The 25073-nt window shown below is 41.2% G+C and overlaps 1 protein-coding gene across 1 annotated transcript in view; it reads left to right on the top strand.

Annotated features, from left to right (window-relative positions):
- Nucleotides 1–25073, top strand: part of tmtc1 (transmembrane O-mannosyltransferase targeting cadherins 1) — a 98652-nt gene that overhangs the window by 51781 nt on the left and 21798 nt on the right. Inside the window, exons 5-8 of the mRNA XM_083934881.1 lie at nt 7274–7355; nt 8853–8956; nt 13933–14122; nt 21477–21598. Of these exons, the coding sequence (XP_083791007.1) occupies nt 7274–7355; nt 8853–8956; nt 13933–14122; nt 21477–21598 (498 nt within the window). The remainder of the gene's footprint in view (nt 1–7273; nt 7356–8852; nt 8957–13932; nt 14123–21476; nt 21599–25073) is intronic.

The following is a 25073-nucleotide window of genomic DNA, read 5'->3' as shown; positions in this document are numbered from 1 at the left end:
GAATCAACAATTCCCTTTTGGTTTTGGACCTGAGGTTTTGGATTTTCACTCCCCTTGTTTCCCACAGTGTTGTTTACTCGATGGCTGGCACAGCCCCACTCTGGTCCTCTCCGCTCTTGTTTTGACACAGTTCACTAAATCAAAACACCTCATGGCTGTAGGTTATCGCTCATTGTCTTTCACAATATCAGTAAACGTGGCTCTTAAATGTTAATCTGACTCTCTGATGAATTTTGTTCCGCCTTGCTTCCTACTCTGCATTGACTCCGCCTAGCTCCACTCAACCATCCGGGATAGCTCCATAGAAAAGTGATTTCAGGTGGTCGAGTTAATCAGGAACGCCGGGTGGGGTTTTTATAGATGTGATTTAGCGGAGAAGTAGCTGTTGTGATTCAGACAACAATGGCGACTCGCATCGAGGAAGCAGGCGTCAATCTCGATGCTGCTATTTCATCCGTGTTGTCCAATCTAGGGAGTATTTCTTCTGTACAAGAACACCAGAGAACGGCTCTAAAAAGCTTTTGTTGGTGGAAACAATGTTTTCGCCCTTCTCCCGACCGGGTTTGGCTTTTCCCTGCGTCGCTCTTAACAGTAACGAAAGTTATCTGGCGAGAGTCAGGTCACTTTAATGTGGTAATGTGTGATAGCATTAAATGTATGTTGAATGTGACAGAGGGCCTGGGGTGGTCAAAAGACTAGAAAGAAGACTAGAAAGTCCATATGATGATGGGTGACGCTTCTCCAATCCTTCCCACTGTACAAAAATGAAGCCAAATCTCCTGGATATGGGCGCTGCCATGTTGTAATTTTGCGACCAGTGTCTGTACAGTCGAGATCGTATCGAAGTCCTGCCCATATACCTACCGACCAATTGGGAGTCAATCACAGCTGTAAATCATGATGTTTACCTCGTTTTTATAGCATCAGACAATCTCAGAACCTATCGCCTATCTGTCTGACGACATACTAGCCTCTAGGGAAAACGGGTAATATTTCAGGCTGTCGAGTTAGCCAGTAGATATCTGGGCCAGACTGCAGATGAATATTAACAAAAAGCTAAATCATCTACAGCCAGTGGGGTCTGAGATTGCTTGACGGCCAATGTGTTTCGCCTCTTTTGCTCTCCACACAAACTGTTTACCTGCTCAAACGTGATTGGTCAATACTACTCGGGCTACAAATGGAAAACCAGAACACTTCCGCTACCAAATCTTGTTCCTACAGATTCTAGGTTCAGAAGCAGAATCTGTTTATAGGGATTAAGCATCAAATAACAAATTATAATCAAATTTATCAGAAAAATGATCAGTGTGACTACTGAACTACCTACTATTTTCTTTCTTTTACGTGTGCTTTGATTTTTAGACGGGGCAGGGCTTTCGACCTATACTGCAGACAGTCACCAGGGGGCGATCAACATGTTTTCACTTTAAATATATATATATATATATATATATATTACAAGACCAATTTTCTTGAGAATAGCAACTAATGAAAAAAAATGACAATAAATTACTTAATTGAAATAACTTAAAAAACTAAATTTAAAATTGGTTTTGGAAATGTTAGGTGAGGAAGGAAATGCATTCAACACCTTAAGAGTATCAGACCTCAAGAACACATAGAATGTGGTGAGAGACATTGAATGTACATAAAACTCCACAGGCCACCCTTAATTCTCTCTTCTCTCTAAGTACCATGTTTATGATAATTACCCAGGATAATGTTATGTTGTGGTTACATTTAAGTAGCTAAAAGTACTTGGTTAAGATTAGGGAAATCAATGTTGACTGTTGGTAGAGGACACAATGTAAAACACAGTCTACAGTATCATGTCAGATGCTTTGTATTCTCAACCATCCATCCAGACAACATTACAGCTCCTCTGCCTTTGATTCTGAGAGGAATAGTTAATATATGCAAATGCTACAAGTCATGAAACGGGGGCATATATTGTTTTAAATGGTCGACAGTCTCAAAAGATCCTTTAATTAAAATCTCACTACCGTTCTGTCAGTGGAGTCACGCAACAGTGGCCTCCGCTCTTCCTTTGAGATTGTTTTATTCATTGATTTATTTCAGCCATAACCATTATGTTGTGAACATGTCTCATGTTTCATAAAGTTCTAAAATTACCTTCTCGATGACAGTTTCGTTAGCAGACAGCAGCTCAAGGACTGGAGTGTACAGGTTCAGTAAGGTGCACGTGAGATGAGCTGAGGCTTTTCTCACTGTGTGAAAAATGACAAAAAGGGCACCTTGAGCCTCACACACACACACATACACACAAATATAGATAGCATGCAGGCGGGCGGAGTGTCGCTTTTGTCAGTGTCAGAGAGTTGTGAAGCGTTTCAGCTCTGTGGCTGCCCCGGAGCAGCCCTTCACACTACATCACACATCATGAGACATTGCACAGCATAACATCAACTCTGAGAGCGACAGACAGAGAGAGGAGACATTTGATGAAATAAAGCAGCACACACACACACATACTCACACACACACACACACACACACACACACACACACACACACACACACACACACACACACACACACACACACACACACACACACACACACACACAAACACACACACACACACACAGGCACGCACACGCACACACACACACACACACACACACACACACACACACGCATGCACACACAGAAAATGTTGAACCTCAGTCAAAGACAGTGAGGACAGTCTTGTGCAGCTGTGTGTGCAGTATATGTATATTTGTTTGCATACCCTTGTGTGGGTCACTAGCATATGGGTATTGTTGTGTCAAGGTTCATTACTTACTAGATTTACTTATTAGAATTCTGGATTGGTGCCAGTTTTATTTAATGTTTATAACTATATCTGTGCTGTTTAACCATTGACTGAGACATGCATCCACAAAATAATAGAATAGCACAGTAGGTGATATTGAATGTTTTTTTTTATCTAAATGTGCTTGGTTGTTTTCTTTGTTATTCTTCTCCAAACAGATCGTTGTCTCTGTCCAGCAGCTGCACATAGCTCAGCTCGAGCCCCTGTTTGTTCCCAGATAGCTGCTACATCATGATACATGACAAAACAGGGCAGCTCTGGACTGTTATCACTGAACAGACTGCAATTATAAGCAGATCAATTTATAAATGGCTCTGGTTATAACTGGCCGGACTCAATGATACGGCCTATCAGAGTTAGGTAAATAACCCTCCGTGTCATTTAGCCTGTATAATTAGCCAGCGCGCACACGAGTGATGACATCGATTAAGCTAGAGACGCTGTTACATTTGCTATAGCCCATCAACACCGCAGCTGCCTGTTCCGTTTGCACCTTCGCCAGGATTGTTTCTTACTAACACTGTTTAATCCCCAAACTAATGTGCTTCCCAACAGAGATAATGCTGGCTAATTAGCTAAACAAAGTGTAAAATGCTAACTCAGTTCATTTTCGAACAAAGTAATGGACCGGTAAGTGATAAAGGTTCAGATTTATTATGAAAAGAGCTGGCTAACGTAAGCCCTCCTGAATATAATTGAATATCTTTAACAGTTTGGTCCTTGGTTCGTTATTGATAACTAAGATGCTTTGTTACAATCAAATGTAGAATTGGCACCAGACGTAATGGCTCTTCCTTGTTTGATATGTAACTTGAACTGGACAGGGTGAGAAATGGCCGATGAAGGACAAATTTTTTTTTTTTCATTGTGTCCTCTGACATATATTCTGAGAATTGCTGCCAATAAACGTTACAAATTCATAGAAACTGAACAGCAACCGTATTGTTTAATGACTCCAAAAAATTCAAGAACATTATATAGGTTATTAAATGATAAAGAAAACCCATCAGGTCCATGTTTTATCAGGTTTTTATTAAATGACGTTGTTCGTCTGGCCGTTATCATGATAAAGTAAAACTGCTGATAGCGTGTGTGTAGAGAGGCCTCTGCAGAGCTTCAGTGACTCAGTCCCAGCCTGCAGTGCTGTGCAGTGGCCCTGGTGTGTTACAGCCACAGTGGCTGGGTCAGTATAAGTGTGGTACACTGTGAGGAAAGGAAGAGGAGGAGGAGGAGGAAGAAGAGAGGAAATGCCACTCAGAGGGAGGAATGTAAGGAATTTCAGCTGAGTGGGGCATCGATGGCTTCAGATGAGCTGCAGTTTAGAGGGCGAGAGGCTGAGCAGCCGGAATTACTGGACTTAATCCACAAGTTCTTCACAGTCTACTCCTCGCTGACACCCCAACCTCCTTCAAAACAATAACCGCACTCACTTCCTGCCACAACACCTCCCCCCAAACACACACACCTCCTACCATCCATTCATCCTCTGCTGTTGCCACAGTCACAGTTGTCATGGTAAATTAGCATCCTGTCATGCCGATACACAGAATCGTCTTTCCCATGATCCTCTGGGAAAAGTTGAGGCCCGGGTCTGAAGACACCAACAACATCTGTCTCTGTGTGTGTGTGTGTGTGTGTGTGTGTGTGTGTGTGTGTGTGTGTGTGTGTGTGTGTGTGTGTGTGTGTGTGTGTGTGTGTGTGTGTGTGTGTGTGTGTGTGTGTGTGTGTGTGTCTGTGTGTGTGTCTGTGTGTGTGTCTGTGTGTGTGTCTGTGTGTGGTGGGTGAGGGGGCGTCTCATTCTTTCACTTTCCGGCGTGAAACCAATCTTCTCAGTGTTGCTCCTTCTGAGTGATTTTTCCCAAGGACGTGGTGTTGCTTTGCATTTCCGCAGACAATGTCTCTTTGCTGCATGCCTCTCTCGGCCTTAGGGAGCTGGATCTGTATTCATCCAGCCCAAAAAAAATAAATTCATATTACAGTCAGCCTTTGTCAGGCAGCACGCAGCTTTTCGTTTCAGCTATTTAGATTAAGCAATATACCTGTTAAATGGGCTTTGTTGCAGTAATATATTATAGTCTTTCTATTCAAAATCCTGTAAATGTATGACAGGCCTTAATATTTCATGTTAGTTCATACATGTTACATTTGTGTTATTTGTTGTCTTAGTTCATTCAGGCAAATTCTTATAAAGAATGTCCACCGTAAGGCTGTGGACATTAGTCTGTATAATCATTGATTTGAACTAATTTGAACTGACATCCTTTTTGACTTTTTCTAAAAGTCAAATGATGCCAATGTTGAGAGGAGTTTCAGAGACTTTCTTTGCTGCATTCTGGTTACTTTTAAAGAATGAAAATAACAAAATAAAAAGCTGCAGCAGGAAAGTGTAGAGAATATTTCTTCCCTCTGGTGGGGATTCATCAGCTTTCATTTATTCATTCATTTTATGCCCCTGTCCCTCAGAGAGTCTGTGCACGCAACTGCTGCTTTCAGTGATTGTAAATGGTATCAAGTCACTGCAGCATATGTCATGGGGCATTGGCTAGCTATAAGCAAGCAAAGAGAACTCAACTTTTAACTTCTGAAATAATCAATGTAGTTACGCTGCTGTGCTCCTCATGCGTAAATGCACACAGCGAGGCAGCAGCTCTGCTCTCTGCTCTGTTCTCGTTTAAGAGAATGTAATTAATATTTTTTCACATTAGTGATGTATTATTTCACCCACCCGCAACTACTAACCATCTACGGATTTACACATATCACTACTGTACAGTGTCAGAGACTGAGAGGTTGTGTTAACAAAAAGGAAAAAAAGGTGTGAAAATGTGTCATGAATCGGGAGAATTGTGACCCTAGACAGGGCAATTAAAAAGTCTCCAAGGAAAATCAGTAGAGTGCTGGCAGGTAGGTTCATATCAGTGTTTCCCCTATACTCATTCTGCAGCAGTGGTGCTGACAAACACCTTTTCCGCCCCTTAAATGAGTACACATCTTAGGCTGTTACCCCTGTGCATTGCAAATATTCACTTTACTTTAAATATTTTCACATTCATTTTTGCACATCCTGCACAAAACTATACGGCTCTCTCTTCTAAAACAGTTGTATTGTACATATTAGTTATATTATTTTTGATAGCTTCTTTTTCAGATTTCTTTGTAATTTCTGTTGTACTTTGTATTTTGTATTTTTATTTCCTTTTGACGTGTTTATTGCATGCACAAACCACCAAAGCACTGGTGAAAATCCATGTGACAATCATCCCAAAAACCCTTCTTTTATTCTTTAATGTTGCTATAATAACATACATTTTAAACTATCCATATCTCCTTCTGGGGGGCTGTTATGGGTTAAATACCCCTAATCAATCATTGGGGTATTATGTCTTTTACCTGGATTCCCTCCAAAGTGAGCGATGCTAACATTGTTACCTTCAGAGGTTTTCACAGAGAGCATGTTTGTGTCAGTTTAAGCCCATTAAAAGTATCAAGAGCAATGTTCATCTTTAGAAACGTCCAATGGTAATCAGCAAGGAAAACAGAGTTGCATTTTACGGACAAAACTCTGTCACGCTAAGTCAGGCAAATGCAGCGTCTGCAGAGCCTGACTCTTTGTTATCCTGTCTCTTGGCTCAGCAAAACTCAGCAGAACAGACAGAGCAAAGACTCAAAGACAAATATAGAAAAGGGGGAAAGGAGAGAGGAGCAGAGATGAAACAGACGAGACAGAGTGTGAGACAGAAAGAATAGGTGTAGAATTCCTGTGAGATATCTTCTCTTCCCCTCTGTATGATGCTTTGAAAGCCCTGCACAAGGGACTCATCTCAAAGTGATGGGTGTTGAATTGATTCTCCGTACTTTCCTTCACTACCTATCTGTCTGAAGCCCTCGCTCCCATCCTATTATCTTGCTGCAGTCAGAGCTCCTTCTTTAGTTTCTACCTCAGGTTGATGCTCGGGACAGTTTGGTCTGGGGGGGGGGTTTAATGATCTCTACTGAATGGTTGGATCAATACAAGTGTGTGAATGGATGGTGACTTTGAATGTTTGGTGACTTTGTTACAAAAATTGCAGCAGTGCAGACACATACATTTTGTTAAATTGGACGTGTATCAGGGACGAAATACTTAAAGGTCCGAAAATAAGTGCAAAATGGTTCCTGATTTGTCATCATAACAGAGTTTAAACGAGAGGACATATTTGTGAGCTCAGGACATTTTGAACCAGTAAGAGGAATTGGTTTTTTTTCTTTAGTTTTGTGCAGCCCGATACTTTTAAAGAATAATCCCACCTGTGTCAGAACTAATCTCCTTCCATGCTGACACGCCTAAAACGCATATCACATACACGTGCATGCATGACTTTTAAAAGTCATGTTAAAGATGTGAGAAGTCTAAGATCAAATGTGACTGACCTGCTGTGTCTGTGTGTCCCTCAGTCACCTGTCTGGATCCAGATTCAGGGACCTCCGCCACATCTGCAGCCCCTACATCAAACGAGCCGGCCTCATCTCTGGCTACGTGAGTATTTGCTGTTGTTTTTAATGTTTACACTGTATGAAAGTACCATACTGAGGGTTCTGCATGTTCAAGTAATTTCATGAAAAATTATGGAAAATGTTTGCTAATTATTACATTTGAGTGTTGCCCTGCTGTCAACAGCACCTATTATACATTAATACTTCCATGTTTGTATTGTAGTGCTGGGCGATATGGCCAAAATCTTCTCTCGATATAGGCCATCAAATAACTTGATAATGAGATATATCACAATATAGCATGTGTTCTGATATTTCAATATATAAATAGTTGATATGAAATGACCACATCGTAAAGCCTATCTTTTATACTTAAACTACTAATACTAATACTTAGGCCCTACAATACACTATGGCAATAGTTCAAGATCCTAATTTGTTGTTGGAATGGAATCGTTTTGTGACGAAATTGTATATCGAGATATCATTCATTCATCTTGGGAGGAAACCGGAGAACCTGGAGAAAACCCACGCACACACAGGGAGAACATGCAAACTCCACACAGAAGGGCCCCAGCTGGGATTCAAACCAGGAACCCTCTAGCTGTGAGGCGACAGTGCTAACCACCCTTACATCGAGATATCGTGATACACAATTACATCTTCTAAATTGACGAACAAGCACTTAGTAACAGAAACTTGTTACTGTTATTGTAACTATTTATTTGCAATAGGGTTGTCATAATACTGGAGTTTCAAAGTCTATACCGATACCCAGGAAGATACTCGATACACGTTTCTAAATAAAGATAAGGACAATGCAAACAATATCAATAACGAAACTTTTAAAATGTTGTCTGACGTAGTGAAAATAAGAAAAAACAACGCATAACTGTAGGGTGTATATAAATATAGACAAATATTTTCAAATTCTGTTTTTTTGTGTTGTATATCTCAGGGATTTCTGTGGACGTTAAATGATTCCATGAAGGAGGTTAAATCATCGATTCAGTTGCAGATTAAGTTGTTGTTAGTCAGGTTTCTCCACAGTGTAAACTGGGATCTGGTCCATGCTAATGGATTCAGCTACATTACTGTTTATCTTCTTTGTTTCTGGTGTTGGCCTTCAACATCCTTCACCAACTCTGTTTTGCTACTCGACTTTGACACCACCACTTTAGCTTTGCAAGCATATCGGCTTGTTTACATCATTAGCATTTCCCTGTTCATCAGCCTTGTATTCTAAATACTTCACTTTTGCTCTACTGGTAGAGAAAGTCCTTAAGCAGCAGCACTAGCTTTGTTCAGTCCTTTCAGAGTTGTTAACATTAACTGCAGGTGTTAACGGACTGTTGGCGGCAAAAGTATTGATACTTTTGCAAGTTAGTATCTAATCCGATACTAATCTTTAATATTGATTATTTTCTGAGCATCGACTTTTTTTGGCAAGCGTAGTTTGCAAGCATGTAAAGTGCACTGTAGGTGGCCTATCAGAGGCCATACAACTGTCATAAACAGGAAGGTGTACTCATTCCTCCAGGTGGTGGTCATCATGTCGGTCAGGCTGTGGCTGATGGGAGGATCCATGCCCCTCTTCTCTGAACAGGACAACCCTGCCTCCTTCTCACCACACCTGCTCACCAGGTCAGTGTCTCTCTCTCTCTCACACACACACACACACATACACACACACACACACACACACACACACACACACACACACACACACACACACACACACACACACACACACACACACACACACACACACACACAACACACACACACACACACACACACACACACACACACACACACACACACACACACACACACACACACACACACACACACAGTTGCTTAGTCTCTTTTCTTTTTCTCCGTGAAATGAAGCCGTTTTCGGAAATCTATGGATAACCTTGCTGCAATTTGCCTGATCTGCCTGATGTTTGCCTGAATGCAGCATAACTGCACAATGTAAAAAACGAGAAAAAAAACACGTTACTTTATATATGTAAATGTGTTGTTCATTTATACAGACATGATGATTTGGAGATTATATTAACTGACCATCATGCTGACAATAACTGAAAATGAGTGAACTTTCTCCAGTAAAAAAGAGTTTTAAGTCTTCAGGAGGAGTTCACAAGGCCTCTGACTTTCTGTACAAGCCAACCAGTTTTGTGGGTTATGGGCATCTTGTTGAAAAAAATGTGTTAACATTGAGTCAGATAGAAGTTAGTAATGAGTTGATGATGAGCTATTGAGTTGTTATTGGGGATTGTGGGTGCCAACATACAGTAACGAGGTTGCAGCAGTGTCAGTGTTTGCGGTCGTCAGTGAGACAGCATATAATCTGTCATTAGCACAGCGGCGGGGAAAGTAGCTCTCCTCTTCCCCGGCCACCTGGGAAATTTATTGCGGATTCTCATATCCCTCGCTCTATCCTCCTGCTCACCTTCATTTTCTTCTCTCATTATTTCTGCTTCCTAATGTCTGGCTGAGCCTCCTGTATTCCCATATCACCTCTGTGACTGTTAGTGTGTCCATCCATCCCGCTCTACTTTTGGCAGTTCCCACATTGACAGTGTTCAGGAAGAGAGATAAGATAGCTTTTTAAAGTTTGTTCTTAGCCTCTACTTGCTTAATCATGCAAGACATTAAGCCTGTTAACCATAGCTTTGCAGATGATGCATTGATTTACCAATCACTATGGTTTTCACCGTGCCAGTACTTGGATCATGTCAACCGATGGATGCCAAAAATGCATTTCCACTTAAAAAAAGAAAAGAAAGAAGTAGCTGTTTTGCAAAAGAAAAAAAAAATACTGAGGCCTACACTACAAATCTGGGTTTATAAGATCTGAGCTTCAGCAGACATAGCAAAAACTAAATCAGCTTTTTACCATCTCAAACTAATCACAAGAAGATCTCATGTCCAGTCTATAAATCTTAAAGTTACTGCATTAAATGTTTTTATAAAGACTGATTGACTGACTTTTTTTGTTTTTTAGGAGCATTTTTTAAAATTAGTCAAGAAAGTCTTTGATGTATTAGATTGCCCTATATACGGCAGTAGCGTAGCTCTGCTCTGATTGGTCCAGTCTCTCAATCTAAATCGTTTTTTGATCCAGCACTTGTAGAAGTTTCCCTACTCTTTGGAACAGGACTTAAAGTTCATCAAATGTTTTACCAGTGAGGCTACATATTGTTTTGAGGGAAAAAAGTGTTGATGTATGATTTTGGTGAGACAGTTTATCTGGTAGGTAACTCTTTCTTATTGTCTTTATGGTAGTGGTCAGTCCATCACTTTGGTCCAGAGTGAAATATAACAACAGATATTTGATGTTTTGTCAAACATTTAATCCATTCTAATGTGGAAGCAGCTCATCCTTGGCCTTCACTCAAACTGTGCATGCTTTGACTAAGACAGGACCATGTGTGGGGTTTCTAAAATTAAGAAGGATGCAGTTTGCTAAACATGACTCTGAGCTTTTAATCCCAGGGCCAAGAGGAAGAAAAAAAACCTTAAAATAGCTGACAAAAATAAATAAAAACTTTTCTATTGAACTTTCGCTGAATTTTTCCTCCAAGCCCTTTTACTCGTGTGTGTGGATGCTCTTCCCATCAGATGAGCCCCTTCCCCGTCCCAAAGCACTCAGAGGTGGTCACTGTCTCTCCACTTTTTGCAACCTTCTTAGTAACTTTTTTTTATACAATGCTACTAGTGACCAATTCAGCAACTTATTCAGACCATCAGGGAAAAGGGAGAAATATATGGTCGGCCTAATTCATTCCCATGTGTGTCGCTCAGAGTACAGTTCAGTCTACAGTCTATGGGTCGGTCTCTCTCCTCTCACGCAGCAGCACTGTTGTTATGTGACGACGCGAAGGTTAGAGGTCTGAGGTGGGGCAATGACAGCATTGTTTAACAAAGTATGCAGTTTCGCTGTCCAGACGACAACGCCACGGGAGGGCGTTTTCAAATCTTTCCACACTGGGACCAAAAGATACTGTTTTAAGGCTGATAACGCCGGCTGCGTGTGGACGGTCGGCCAAAACAATACAAAAGTTGTGCAGTTACATAAAAACACGTCTTTGTGTGGACCGGTCCTAATCCAACTTCTTTAGAGCTGCCATTGTTGTTTTGAACAAGCCTTCAAGTCGTCATCACCCCCCACTCCCCCCTGCCCTCTCAACTGCCAGTAGCTCGTCACAGGACGTTGATTGGTCGGCGGACCTCTTGTGACAAATAACACCAAGCCTGGGCCCGCTCTTCCTCTCTGCCATGACTCCCTTTTGTTGCAAGCTTCCAGCAGCACGAGTATGAGTTTTATGTCATTGTTTTGCAATGCGCAACTGTCCGAAAAACATGCCGGCCTTGATAAAAGATATTGATAAGCTTGGACTGATCGGATGAAGGCAGGTGGAGAACATTCTGCTGCATGCTAAATGGCCTGTCAGCAACGCCTTGGAGGGTTGCCTTGGAGTGTTTGTGTGTGGGTGTGTGTGTGAGAGCTGAAGACAACCTCTGAAAGTCCTCTGCAAGTCTTTGTATATCAATTGACCTCAGCCTGTTTATTTCCGACTTTGTCTCCTGTGTCTCTCTCTAGTCGTCAATCTCTTTTAATAGCCAATCGCAACAGAAGTCAGGGAAACAAAGGGCAGAAGGAGGAGCAGCGCTGGCTCCTTTTGGTCTCCCTGACATGTTTTAATCATCGTATTCAGCGGGGATTCAGTCTGTCGGCAGGTAGCTTCGCAGCCACATTGAGCTCTTCCGTTCGCTCGTCCTGCAGGAAATCAATACCTAACCTGCAGCAGGTCTTCACAGCCAGACTTTTTAGAATTCAGTCCAACACAAGCTCTGTCAAAATCGATGAGGACTTAGCTCGCCGTCTTTTGTGCTGTAACCTTGTTTTGTGAGAGTCAGAGGGGAGAATCGACTTAGAGCGGTGCTCTGATTTGCTGAAAGTCAGTTGTGGGAGAGGAATAATAATGACTCTCGAGAATTAAAATAAGATTGTCAAGCCCGTCTAACATTAGTACACTTGTACCCACAGCCTGCAGCTCATTTACAACAACCTCTCCTAGAAAGGTTTATATGATCCTACATTTTTTCCCATTAACATTTGGATGAAAAAACTTAAATGCCAGCTGGATTATGTTCAGAAGAAGCGTTTTTGTTTTTTTAGAGTGAATGAAGTTCTACATTATAAACCCCACCGGGGCCACAGGGGAGGTGGTTGGGAAGGAACCCCTTTTGTGCACAGGCATGCTGACATCGCCAGCATTGGGAAGGTGATTCATAACAAACCTACACTCCTTCATTGTTTTGTTGTGTATTCTCTCAAATAAACTCTGGACAATGTCAGGAGAATCAGGAACATGCAGCACACAACAGGAGATTGTCCGTATTAGACATGTTCTGATTACTTAACTTACTTATTGGAAACACTCTGGTGTAGACGACGGGTGCTGCCTGGGTAGAGAATCCAGGAGGGAGGTCATGATGCCTTATTTGGTCATTGACAACCGTTTCTTGAATTTGTAAGATGAGTTTGGCGACAGATGTTCTAAAATTAAAATCCAGTGAGACATTTTGGTTGGTATCTTCTTCACCCTTGGATGTTTGGATGAACTAAAAATTTTCTTCCGTTCTCGCTCCAACCGCATTACAGACATGTCATCAACACGCCCACTCCCTTGCTGTGAATTATCTGGAAAAAGAGCTGCTCCATTCATACATGGACTCAATTGGAAATGTCACTTTTTACCAGGGAGCTGTGAGGGTAAAGTCTGTTTAATATCCAACCCATCTGATTCAGACATATGTGGTCTCACATACAGCTCATGCATTTGAGAAAGGGACTTCTGACTCAAGGTGATGCTCTAATGGAGAGAATCTATGGTGTGGAAGAGAGTTTCCTTATTAAACCAGACCATGATCTGTCTCTAGCCCTAACTAATAACTTTGATTCCCTAAACATAGCCATAACAGCATTTAATAATGCTCTAGTCACTACAAGCAGCTTTTACTTTTAGTTAGGTTTTAGCAGTCTGTCATTCTTCTGTGGGGTTAGTGTCGTGTTGGCTCGAGGCTAGCATGAATGTGGTCAGTGGAAGGTCTGAAGATGTGTTTGTTTTGTATGCTTGTGTGAGTGTTTGTGCTGTCATCTGTGCTCTATCTCCAGCTTCCTCAGACAAAGTGCCACTCTGTGTGACTCTGCTTTAACAAACGCAGACAGCTGTCACTCTGTGGACAGATCAATACTCCAGACAGCCATGCAGGTCTCGAACCCACTGAGAGAAATGTAGAAAGGGAGAGGAAAAAGGCATCCACAGCAAAGACTCAGCACTCCCCGAAAAAGACTTAGCATGACAGCAACTCATTTATCATTCAATGCAATCTGTGATTCGGCTCTGAATCCCAGGTTAGGAAAATTACCCCCAATCAATATTTCACCTTGGATACCCTCCTGTTTACTTTATAAACTGCAGTGTTAAGATAAACAGGGTGATTACAATGATTGATTGAGATTCTCATTCAGTTTGACAATCGATTGAAATTGTCCTCTTTATTTGCTTCCTTCTCCACATGCTCCACCTCTCTCCTCTCTGCAGGATTTTCACCTATTCTTACCTGCTGTCCTTCAACGCCTGGCTGCTGCTGGCCCCCATCGTGCTGTGTTACGACTGGCAGGTGGGCAGCATTCCCCTGGTTGAGTCGCTGGGGGACGTACGCCACGTGGCCACCGTGCTGCTGGCCGTGGTGATGGTCGCTCTCTGCCTGCACTGCGTCTCCTCACTGCAGGTAAGAGCAAGACAGTGATACTTACTTAGACTGCACTTCCCAAGAAATCAGTTAAATACTGGGATGAGGTATATGAGCTGGAAATATTTATTTACAAGGTTCAAATAAAAACATACATCCAGCCAAATATTGGCATTGTACATTTCTGCCAATCACAGAAAAGTTGACAAGAAACATTTTGGCATCCTGTATGACACGCACCAGGATTTCAACTATCAGCAAGTGCTCTGGAAGTCAGGTGACGTAGTGAATAAGCCTCAAACTCTTTGAATGCACATGGCATGAATGACAGAAACATATGGCTGATTCACATCTAGGATAGTCTGTTACCATGCTGTACAAACATTTGCACTGTATATTCTTCTGACTTCCAGTGCCTGTTGGTTTTGATGGTGGGATCCGAAATGCTCCGTTTTTCAGAGGCAGCCTTTGAATACATCATAAACCAACTCATCCGTTCTCTGTTGACCGTAATGAATGTTCCACAATGTGTATTTAAGGAGCTATTATCAGTGTGCTTTCAGAGCCCAGTGGGACTCTTAAAGATAGGATAAAATACACCATTAATGATTCCCAGCGGGGTAATTCAGTTGTTGAAGAAGCAAAACGGACACAACAGATATGGTTTCAGTATTGAAAGTAACGTAAATTAATAATAAGAGGTACGTCAACTAAAATAGAAAGATTAAAATGGAAATGAATCAGAGTATTTGCCAAAAAATGACATGGTAACATGGTGACAGTGATGTTAATAACAGCAGCAGAGTCAGCAGGTTTGTAAACCTCATATAGGATACATTGAAGTAATGGAAATCCATGTTTCTGTTTTAATATAATGGAATGTAGTGAAAGAACCTATGTAAGATATTAACATGATTTTAGTATAATATAGTACATGATGATATAGTGAAGTAAATGAGACATGGTAGTGTAGTAATATAGTATGAAATGGTTCATTTATAGTATAGTACAGCAGCATAACATAGTATAATTTCAAGGTTTTATTATCATCATAATACTACACAGGATTGCACGATGAAGTGTAGTTGTAACCCCCTCCATGCTACACACAGAAAATGTATAAACAGATATCCAAAATATTTAAATTAGAATAGAATATAAACAAACAATATGAAATGTGAATTATATTTATGAGGAATATATCACTGGCCTGTGCACACACTCTATGTGTTCATCTAGTCACCAAGGTTTTGTACAAACACAGATTGTATACACCTCCCTGCTCATTATGACTTTAAATGATAAAGTTGTTGTGGGCAAAAAGAAATCATGTATAAATCACTATTCTAATCTTCTAAGATTCCAAATCCATTGATAACTCCCCCCCAAAAAATGGATTTTCCCAAACTCTTTGGAACTCAACTTGGCGACTTCCTCACAAAATCAAGCGACTTTCCAAATCCTCTTGGCAACTTTTTGACTAGCAACAAATCTAGCGTCTTTTTCTGGTGTTTTGAGACACTTTTTTGGTGTTTGGAGAGTCTGATGTGAAAGCTTGTATCGCTCAGCAGTTACTGTCCTCAAAGAGCAGCAGGTGCTTCATGAGCCCCTCACTCACAGACGGTCTGTCTCACAGTAGCCAAGCTGCAGTCAGAGCTGGGAGGAGACTCACACTACTCCACGTCTAGGCTGCTAATGAATAGCCCATGCGCATAGCCGTCACTTATCCCATACATTCCTTTACAGAGCGGGATGTAAATAACATAACATTAATAGCACTTTTACTTTTGAAGTCACTGAGAATTGGGATAAACTATTTCAAGACTTAGACTTAGTGATTAGTGATACGGCCTGATGGCTGATTACATCGATGAGATGCGTGATAGGTTAGTGGTGAATCGCCCACAATTAGCTGACGGATTAATGTGACAAGAAGAAAAGTGACAGAGCGAGAGAGAAATGTGAGATAGGATGACGAGGGACAGTCTTTACTGTCTGAACTTTCGCTAAGCTACGTAATTGTGCAAGTTAAGCATAATTAAATGACATTTGGTCATATATTTGCCTTTGTGCATTTACATTATAGCAAATAGTCGATTACTTAATAAACTATAAAATAAAATATGATAAATACTAAATAAAGTATAATATGCATTCATGCCATTATTTGCCACACTGTCTTTATTAGCTCAGAGAGGACTGGAGTAGATCCTGAAGCTGAAGAATGTACTAATGCATAAATCGATTTTGAACCAAGAATCCTTTTGAATCAAAAATCGATTCTGAATCGAATGGTGACCGCAATAATCAGAATCGACTCGAATTGTGAGACACAAAGGATTCCCACCCCTAAAAGCCAGGCTCCTCTCTTTCACCTGCTGTTACTGTGGAGACAGTGTGTGGTTTTGTGTATTTTCCGAGGGTTTGTTGTGTTTAGAAAGAGGTATTCTCTCTTTTAATCAGCACCGGTTTCTTGTAGGACCTGCTGTCCTCCCTTAGCGCTTGTCTTTTTTCTCTCTGCTCAAATGTCTCTCTGCTTATTTCCTTCTTACATTTCAGATATTTGGTTCAAGGATTCATGCTGCAGATATTTTTTCTTGGCAGAAAATCTCATTTAGCTCACTAAGCGCTGCCAGGTGTTGCTGCTACTTCCTCCTCAGGCTGTTTATCCTGGAGATCTGTTTTCATATTTGGTCTTTTTTTTCCTCTGCACTGAAAGAAGTCACAACTCTGTCGTACTCATAAATCCTGAGAAGTCAAAATGTTCAAAATAATTTTCGGAGAGAGCTCAGAGTAGTAGCAGTACAACTACAGCCGCTTTGGTTCCACAGAACATTTTGTACATGAAAATTGTTCTTGAATTTAACTTAACATAGAAAATAGGCAGCTCCTTTCTGCACTACCTTAAATGCAACACAGTTTAACACCTGGAAGTGTCGCTGATATATCCTCACTGACTGATTTATAAATAGCTGTTTAATAAATCAGTATTTAAGCTACCCTTCACATACGCTAAAAATCCATTAAAAACCTGTGGACAGAGCCAGGCTAGTTGTTTTCCCCTGCTTCCAGTCTTTATGCTAAGCTAGGCTTATCGCTCTCTGAACTTAACTTCACTGTTTTCTTCTGTCTTGGCTCGGCTGAGTTTGAAATGACTAACACATGTCACCAAAGCTTGAGTTGTAAGATCAATGTTTGATGTTGCATTTTAATTACAAGATAGTTTTGAGAATTATACTGATCTGTATATAATTACTAATTTTCCATCATTTTCAGATTTATCCACCCTATACGTCGTTAAACTCAGACGTCCTGGCACTTGCAGACTTGCAGCACATATGTACCTATGAAGAGATGTGCCATATCATATTGCTCTTAATTCCTTGTTATTTTAAATATGATTTGAAAGAAATCATGTAACCTTATTAGGCACAGCGACACCAATCATGGCTGAAAGGGTTCACCTCAGTTCAAAATGGAGGAAGATCTCAAAGCACAGAAGAATTCATCCTGAATAACAGTGTGTCTAACATCTGGAAGTGGTTTGGTATCAGGAGGGCAGATGTGGAACAGAATATCCTCCGGAAAATATGCCATGAAATAATTGGTGCTAAAGGTAGGAGTTCCACAAATCTGTTCCATCACTTAAAACACCACCCAGTGCAGAACACTGCAGTCAGCCTCCACTTCCAACAGGACGGCAAATAAATCCATTGGCACCAACTATGACAGGCTACTTAAGGAAGGGGCTAAATAATGCTCCAGAATTAAGACTGGCATGCCCATTATAGAGGTTTATAGAGGTCTTAAGGTCACCACACATCCCCCCTTAAAGTTGTTGGTAATATGATTCATGAATTAACAGTCAGTCTCACACTCACACACACTCCCTCAAATTGAATGCAGCTGTCAGTATGAATATTTTTTCTCGACCAATGCGACCTTTACTCATTGCAATCCAGTTCTGTATAAAGCGTGCACTGCGACCCCACTGCGACCTCAGGAGGTAATTTACACTTCAGCGCGCCCCCTCACGCCCTCTCCCTCAACCCTGTGATGTGACTGACGTGGCGCTAACGACCTCACTGCAAGCCCTCGACCTCGGTGAATCTTGACTTCCTGTGTGAAAGAAGGTTTTCTTTATTTTGGTCAACAACACAAGTGGAAAACACAGAATGTTCTCTAGAGAAACACACACACACACACACACACACACACACACACACACACACACACACACACACACACACACACACACACACACACACACACACACACACACACACACACACACAGTGTAAGAATTGTTTTTGGAAACTGGCAGGGGGGATTTTTGTCGTATTTTTTCTTTTACATGGATGGTCCAGTTGGGTCCACACACATTTGTAGTTATATCTTTTCTGTCTCTCTTTTATTTATGTTTAGTTTATTCATTGATTTTCCAGAAAAGTTACAGTTTTAAACAGTAAAGTTGGATATTAAGTTCTAAGGCCTCCTGGTAACCTCTGGGTTTAAGGCATTGACTAAGGTTTTAGTTCAACAAGTGGACCCAAGCAGAGAACATGGTCAGAAGGCAGATGATTATTGAAAAGTACTCAGATTAGATGGGATAGCTGGGGAGGGCAGAAGGGCAGAAGGGCGAGGAGGAATGGCAGGACTATCTGGGCAGGGTGAGAGAACTTAGGCGAGCTTCACTTGCACAGGTGTTAGCAGGCAAACGCAAATGAGAGATAATCCTGGGTACAAGAATCCAGAAGCCAGGAGGACACACACACACATACACACACACACACACACACACACACACACACACACACACACACACAGACCAACATGGAACACAGCAGGAGAGGGGAACGCAAGGGAACAATACTGAGACGTGGCTGTGGCGGCTTTTACAGTGATTAATTGAATTTTATTAATCCCTCCGTGGACAAATAACGTCATTCTTCCTCTTCTTGAAATTACTACCGGTATGGAAAGGATGTAGTCTCTGTGACGTTGCCTAAGGTTTCTAAGGTGGAAAAATGAAAAGTGGATGCCTCCGGCTAGCTCTCGCCGTTCCCATCTTGACAGTGCCTGATGCCGCAGAATCTCTATGAGCAGATTCTGCATATGAATCTCAAACTGCAGGGGAGAGTTACTAGAATGTCAGGTGTGTGGAGATACATGTAGGCCTCTCTCTTAGGAAGGCTGCAAAGTTTAAGTGCAGAAATCTGTTTAAAGAGACGTTGTCCCTCAACTCCAGCTCCATTCTCGCGGTTCAAGTTGCTAATCAGACATGGCACACAGAAAAGTATACCTTAAACCGTATATCAGCTGGCTACATCGTTAATTGAGAAATATTGCTGTCAGACTCTCTAACTCCCGGCTGATCCAAAAAAAAGGGCAAAGAGGTGGAGCAGAATGAATTAGAGGTGGGCCAGATGAAGCCTAAAGTCTATGCTATCCTGAACTGTGACAGCCCCCACCTGTCACTCAAAGTGGTCAGCGGAATTATGCATAACTTTAAGCCAATTTAAACAAATGAGTGATATAAAAATTCAGTTATAACGAACAGGGCAATTAGCTATAGAAACCAAAAAAAGGTTTCTGTAGCGGGCTGTATTGGCTTTATGAGTTTAATAGGGCGAGATTCACCATACTGTCACTTCAAGTTCTAAAGTTCAAGAATAAAACAAACAAATGAGTGCGTAGATAGGACACACTGGTTGTTGTTTATTTAAACAAAAAAAGAGGGCATTTTGCTGCCACAGTTGGATGAGCCATGCTGACCTGTTTGAAATGAGGACTTCATAGACAGCAGCTCCCTTAAAAGAGACACAACTCTCCTGGGACTTAAACACAGCCTACTCGCACGCCTTGCACTGCCCATTAAGCTCGGTGCGGATAACAAGATTCTTATCCAAGTTTGAAACAGGGTTGCATCACTTACTTCAGGAAAAAATCACAGATTTGACCAGACCGCTGGCCCCGGCATCCTTGGTGTTCGGGCGCTAAGAAATCAAAGAGGAGCAGAGGATCAAAAGATTGAAGAAAATAACGAGAGAACAGTGAGTTTAAAGGGGACAAAAGGGAGGTTTGGAAAGTGGGTGTACAAGGCAGTTGGGATGCTAACCTCCGACAAGGCCATGCAGTTAGGATGGTCACCAGCAATTAGTAGGAACAACCTTCAATCTTCAGTGGAAACCACAGTGATGGTGTCTTTGTTTCAATATTTTCATTGTATGCGATGTGACTATCAGAGCCACAAACTTGGTTCTGATAGTCACTGGGCTTACGGGCAGCATCAGTTAGTAGAAAAATTTATGAATTTACAAATGACTGGAAAATGACCTGCAAGGCCTCTGTCTGATGTCATGGTACTTTGGTCTGAAGCTCTTCATATACCGGTCAATACACCTTCCAGTTCTCAACTTTGGTCATGATCTTTTTTATTGTGACGGAAAATGTTCGAAGTGACTGACCTTCCCCAGGGCGATTGGGTGTCAAATGATTGATTTCTTTAGTAGGCAGCTGTGTAATAAGTCCTGCACCATCGCGTACATAATCATCCCATCTGCAGAATCGGAATAAGTGATCTGCAGTTTGTTTGTACTGTTGCATCTCTAACTCTCAGTGAATGCATTACTGTCTGTGATATTACTGTCGGTCCATTGCCAGTCTATGGGGCTGTTTGTTTATTTGTTTGTTTATTATCTCTATAATATTCAGGCCATTAGCAGTTGATGATTGCATCAGTAGCTTAGAGGTTGTGTTTTTCCCCAGAATGTGTTTGTGTGTCTATAATATCACTATATGTAGGTCCCTTCTCAGTCGCCTGTCCACATTAGAACAAGCCTCTGATTGGAGTGACACTAATCCCCACTTCACTCTTCTCTTGCTCTCATTACCGCTAATGAGCCAATCCACTGAACCCAGCGAGGGGCTGCCCACTCAGCCTATTAGAGGCCTGTTTGTTCAAATAAACACAGCCATGGTGGTTGAACGTGGAGGGAGGGAAGGCAGAGGCTGCAGGCTTTATGAAATATAAACGGCTTCAGATATGGGCCCAACACAAAAAGGAATTAACTGTTATTTGATCGGCTTAATTGCTTCTCTGTTGCACAGATGATTGTTTTTGTAATATAGAAGACCGATTGGTCACAGTTGCTGAACGAGCGCGTGTGTGTGGCAGTGTTTGAATGGCCCCAATTATTATTCACAATGAATGTGCTTTTCAGCCATGCTGTTTGAAGCAGTCACACATGGAGCCTTTTGACTTGGTTTATTGAAAAATGTAATGTGTTTGTCTTCCTTTCTCTCCTCTCTCTCTCTCTCTCCCTCTTTCTCTCTCCATCTCTCTCTCTCTCTCTCTCTCTCTCCATCTCTCTCTCTCTGTCTCTCTCTGCAGAAACAGAACAGCAGGGAGGTGTTGGTGGGAATGTTGTTTCTAGTGTTTCCCTTCATTCCTGCCAGTAACCTTTTCTTCAGGGTGGGATTTGTCGTGGCTGAGAGGGTTCTCTACATGCCAAGGTGAGTCTGTCTGTGTGTTTGTTTGTGTGCGTGTGGTTTATTAATCAAGTTTTCAAAGTTCGTCCCAGGCAAAAGTTTTCCACAGACAGCTTATTCAGAGCAGTGGTGAACAAAGACAGCTGCGTCAAAATTCAGAGATTCAAAAAAAACGTTTTTTTTCTCCCTCAACCTTTTTTTCCCACCCTCGACGATCATGTTACAAAGTAAAGTGAGTAAAGGTGATTGACAGTATGCAAGAGTTTGTGTTTCTATGAGAACTTTGCGGTACGATACGATACGAACTCTTACTGAGTCAGAAATGTAGGGTCCACGGTGTGACTGCTGCTTTGACCTCTGTCTGTAAACAAACCATTTGGATTATCACATAATTGATGTAGAGTATGCTGGTCAATTACGAACAAAACTTTTTTTAAACTGTTTTTGTTTTACTGCATTTTTTTATTATATGAGAGCATTTATTGAACAATCTGACATAAAAGTTTATATTACACATTCTGACACAGATTGCGATAAAGATTTGAGTGGGGCCATTAAGAGCAGGGCACACATTACCGTTGTGGAGCTAATTGTGAATATGATTGGGGCGTGAGGTCCGTTCCAGTCTGGGACAGCTGATTTATTACCAAAGACAAAATCATGCATTTTGTGGTGTTCGTCCTCTGATCGAGTCACTGCCAGTCTTTCTCATAAAGGTTATTTTCAACATATTTCATTTTTTTTATGACTGTACTCTCAACTTTTAATGATGGAAACTGGTCTGTTTTTTAGAAAGTTTATTAAAGAATTAGATTGGTTACAGACCGTTTCACAGTTGTGAACATAAACTTTCTAAATGTGTCCCAATGCTCACATTTTAGTTTGACCCCCAAATAAAGTGGTTGGCATCAGTGTTTCTGAAATGGGGTGGTTTGGAATACAGGAGGGTACATGAAATTTATTTTGTTAAAATGTTTATTTAAAAAAATATATCAGTTATGCATAATTCCTAAAATATTTAAAGTATAATGAGTTTAATGTAAAAAATGTAAATATGAGTTTGATTAACCACATTAAATTCCAATATTCAATTCAATGGTTAACTGCTGAAACTGTCAACAAATGCAGTCACGCTCACAGTTATGTTTGTTCACTTTGAAGCCGTTTCAATATTCGAGAAAATGGATTTGTGTTCAAACCCAGCCTAATACAGCTGAAAGCATGGAGTATGACACGGATCCTCAGTGAAGCACTTAAATTGTGAGTGCAATTTATCAAAAAGACGCTGTTCAGGGCGGCTAAAATACCTTCTGTTATTGAATTGTGACCAAAAATTGGTCTACCATGAATTTAGCGATGGGTTCTGAATATTTGATTTGTGGCATTTAAGTGTTTTTCAGCTACAAGCTTGTTGTTTAGTAAATCACATGCTGTGAGATCACTGAGTGCTGTGTTGTTCCTCTTTCTATCAGCTTTTTTCCTAGTATATATATAAATATATACAGTATATACGTATATATATATAAATATATACATTTATATACAGTATATACGTATGTATATATATATATATATATATATATATATATATATATATATACGTATGTATATATATATAGAGAGAGAGAGATATAAGATGCTGGACAGAGCTACGGAAATAAAACCCAAGTAGTAATAAATCATAATTTTCCTTAAACTACAATAACGCGTTAAAGCAAGAGTGAACAGTCTTGAAAGCATGTGTGTGTGACCACAGCATTCCACTGGGTCAGCTGTACAAGATCACTAATGACATATCTGTACATTTCTGATCATTTGAGGGTATGAATCATTTGACCCAGAAACCCAGCTGGCGAAGCGAGAGCTTCATGGTCATCCCTGAGTCCTCACACACAGCTGTATCACTCTCTATTGCTCTTCACACTCCAGTCAAGAGCCTCTACTGGAGAGTCTCTCCTCACTTTGTTTTTCTCCCCTCAGTCACTCTCCGCCCTCCTATTCCCTGTCCATCATTCCTTGCTTTTAGTTCTCTTCTCATCTCCCCACCACTCTACCTCCCCTTATCCCTCCATCTGTATCTAATTCTCTTCTTTCCATCTTCTACTCCAGACTAAATTGTCGTCCGTTAGAGCTCTGTTTTTCTTTCTTCTCGATCTCCGACTACATTTATCCTTTAGGGTTCGTGCTGCATGAAGTATGCAAATGTTCCCCACGATCATGAGATCCTCCGGGGCCGTGGGTGACCTTGATTAGGCTTAGAGGGCCCATGGGGTCCACGCACAAATGAATACTCTGGTAGTGAATCCTCTCTCCGAGGCCAGCAGGGGGCTTTAGCTGGAAGCACATGCCTTCAGGGGGTAAGGCTCAGAGAAATCCCCCGACTTGTTCTCACTGAGCGCTCACTTAACCTGCTGCATGGCTAATTGCAGGGTAACTGTCAGCAGAGACTTCTGCTGCTCCCTGAGGACAGTAATGTACTTACCATGTTGATGTGTTGTTATGCATCAAAATACCACCCAAAAAAACCCTATGTATGTGAAAACACACTTGGCAAATATCTTATTCTGGTGTTTTCACAGTTTGTCCCAGCTGTTGTGTTGCTGTGTCTACTGACTGTTTTAGTAATCAAGTATTCTGATGATTATTCCATTGATTCATTGAGTAATCAGCAATCATAGACAGCAATCATATTGATTTAGATTTTTGGGAGGCTTTGTTGTTTTTGTACCGCTCTGTTACGCCTGCAAGAGACTGTCGCTGAAGACTTTCGGCGAGTGAAGCTATGGGCAGCTGGCAACATCAGTGAATCTGCATGTGCTGCCCAGTTTCCCTGTAAAAGCCAACATTAATGTTACCTCACTATAGCTCAAGCCTGTGAATGTTCTCATTTGTCCAGGTCATCGTTATCCCCAAAAGGCAATTTCAGTCAAAAGCAGCTGGACTTGGTTATTTGTCTAGGAAGATGTTTTACCTCTCATCCAAGAGGCTTCATCTGTTCTTGTACGCATCTGACCAGGCTGGGACTCCCAGATGCGTACGTGAACTGATGAAGCCTCTTGGATGAGAGGTGAAACGTCTTCCTAGACAAATAACCAAGTCCAGTTGCTTTTGACTGAAATTGCCTTGGGGATTCATTTGTGATTGTGTTAGAGCGAAACGTTAGGCCTGTAGGAGAGTATATCATCCGTGTATGAATATAAGCGCAGTTTATTCGGATGCATAGAAATGTATACACTACTGTATGTATCTGCTGTATCTCTGCTGTGCTGTTTGACATTAGAAAGACTCTGTACTCTATCTGTTATTCACTCTGTTGTCAGTCTTCTTCTGACTCATCACCTCTTCTTCACCCTCATCTCTCCTGTTTTTCCATTGGACAATGCACCCGTTTTTCCGTCAAGGCCTTCACTCAATACATTTTCACCAATCTAGCTCAACAAGCTACAATAAAAAAAAAATCATATGCTTCAAGAAACAAAGGAAAAAACCTGAATAAATG

This window comes from Echiichthys vipera (assembly GCF_963691815.1).
Source record: "Echiichthys vipera genome assembly, chromosome: 20".
NCBI classification, from domain to species: domain Eukaryota; kingdom Metazoa; phylum Chordata; class Actinopteri; order Perciformes; family Trachinidae; genus Echiichthys; species Echiichthys vipera.
This window is presented reverse-complemented; position numbering and strand designations above follow the sequence as displayed.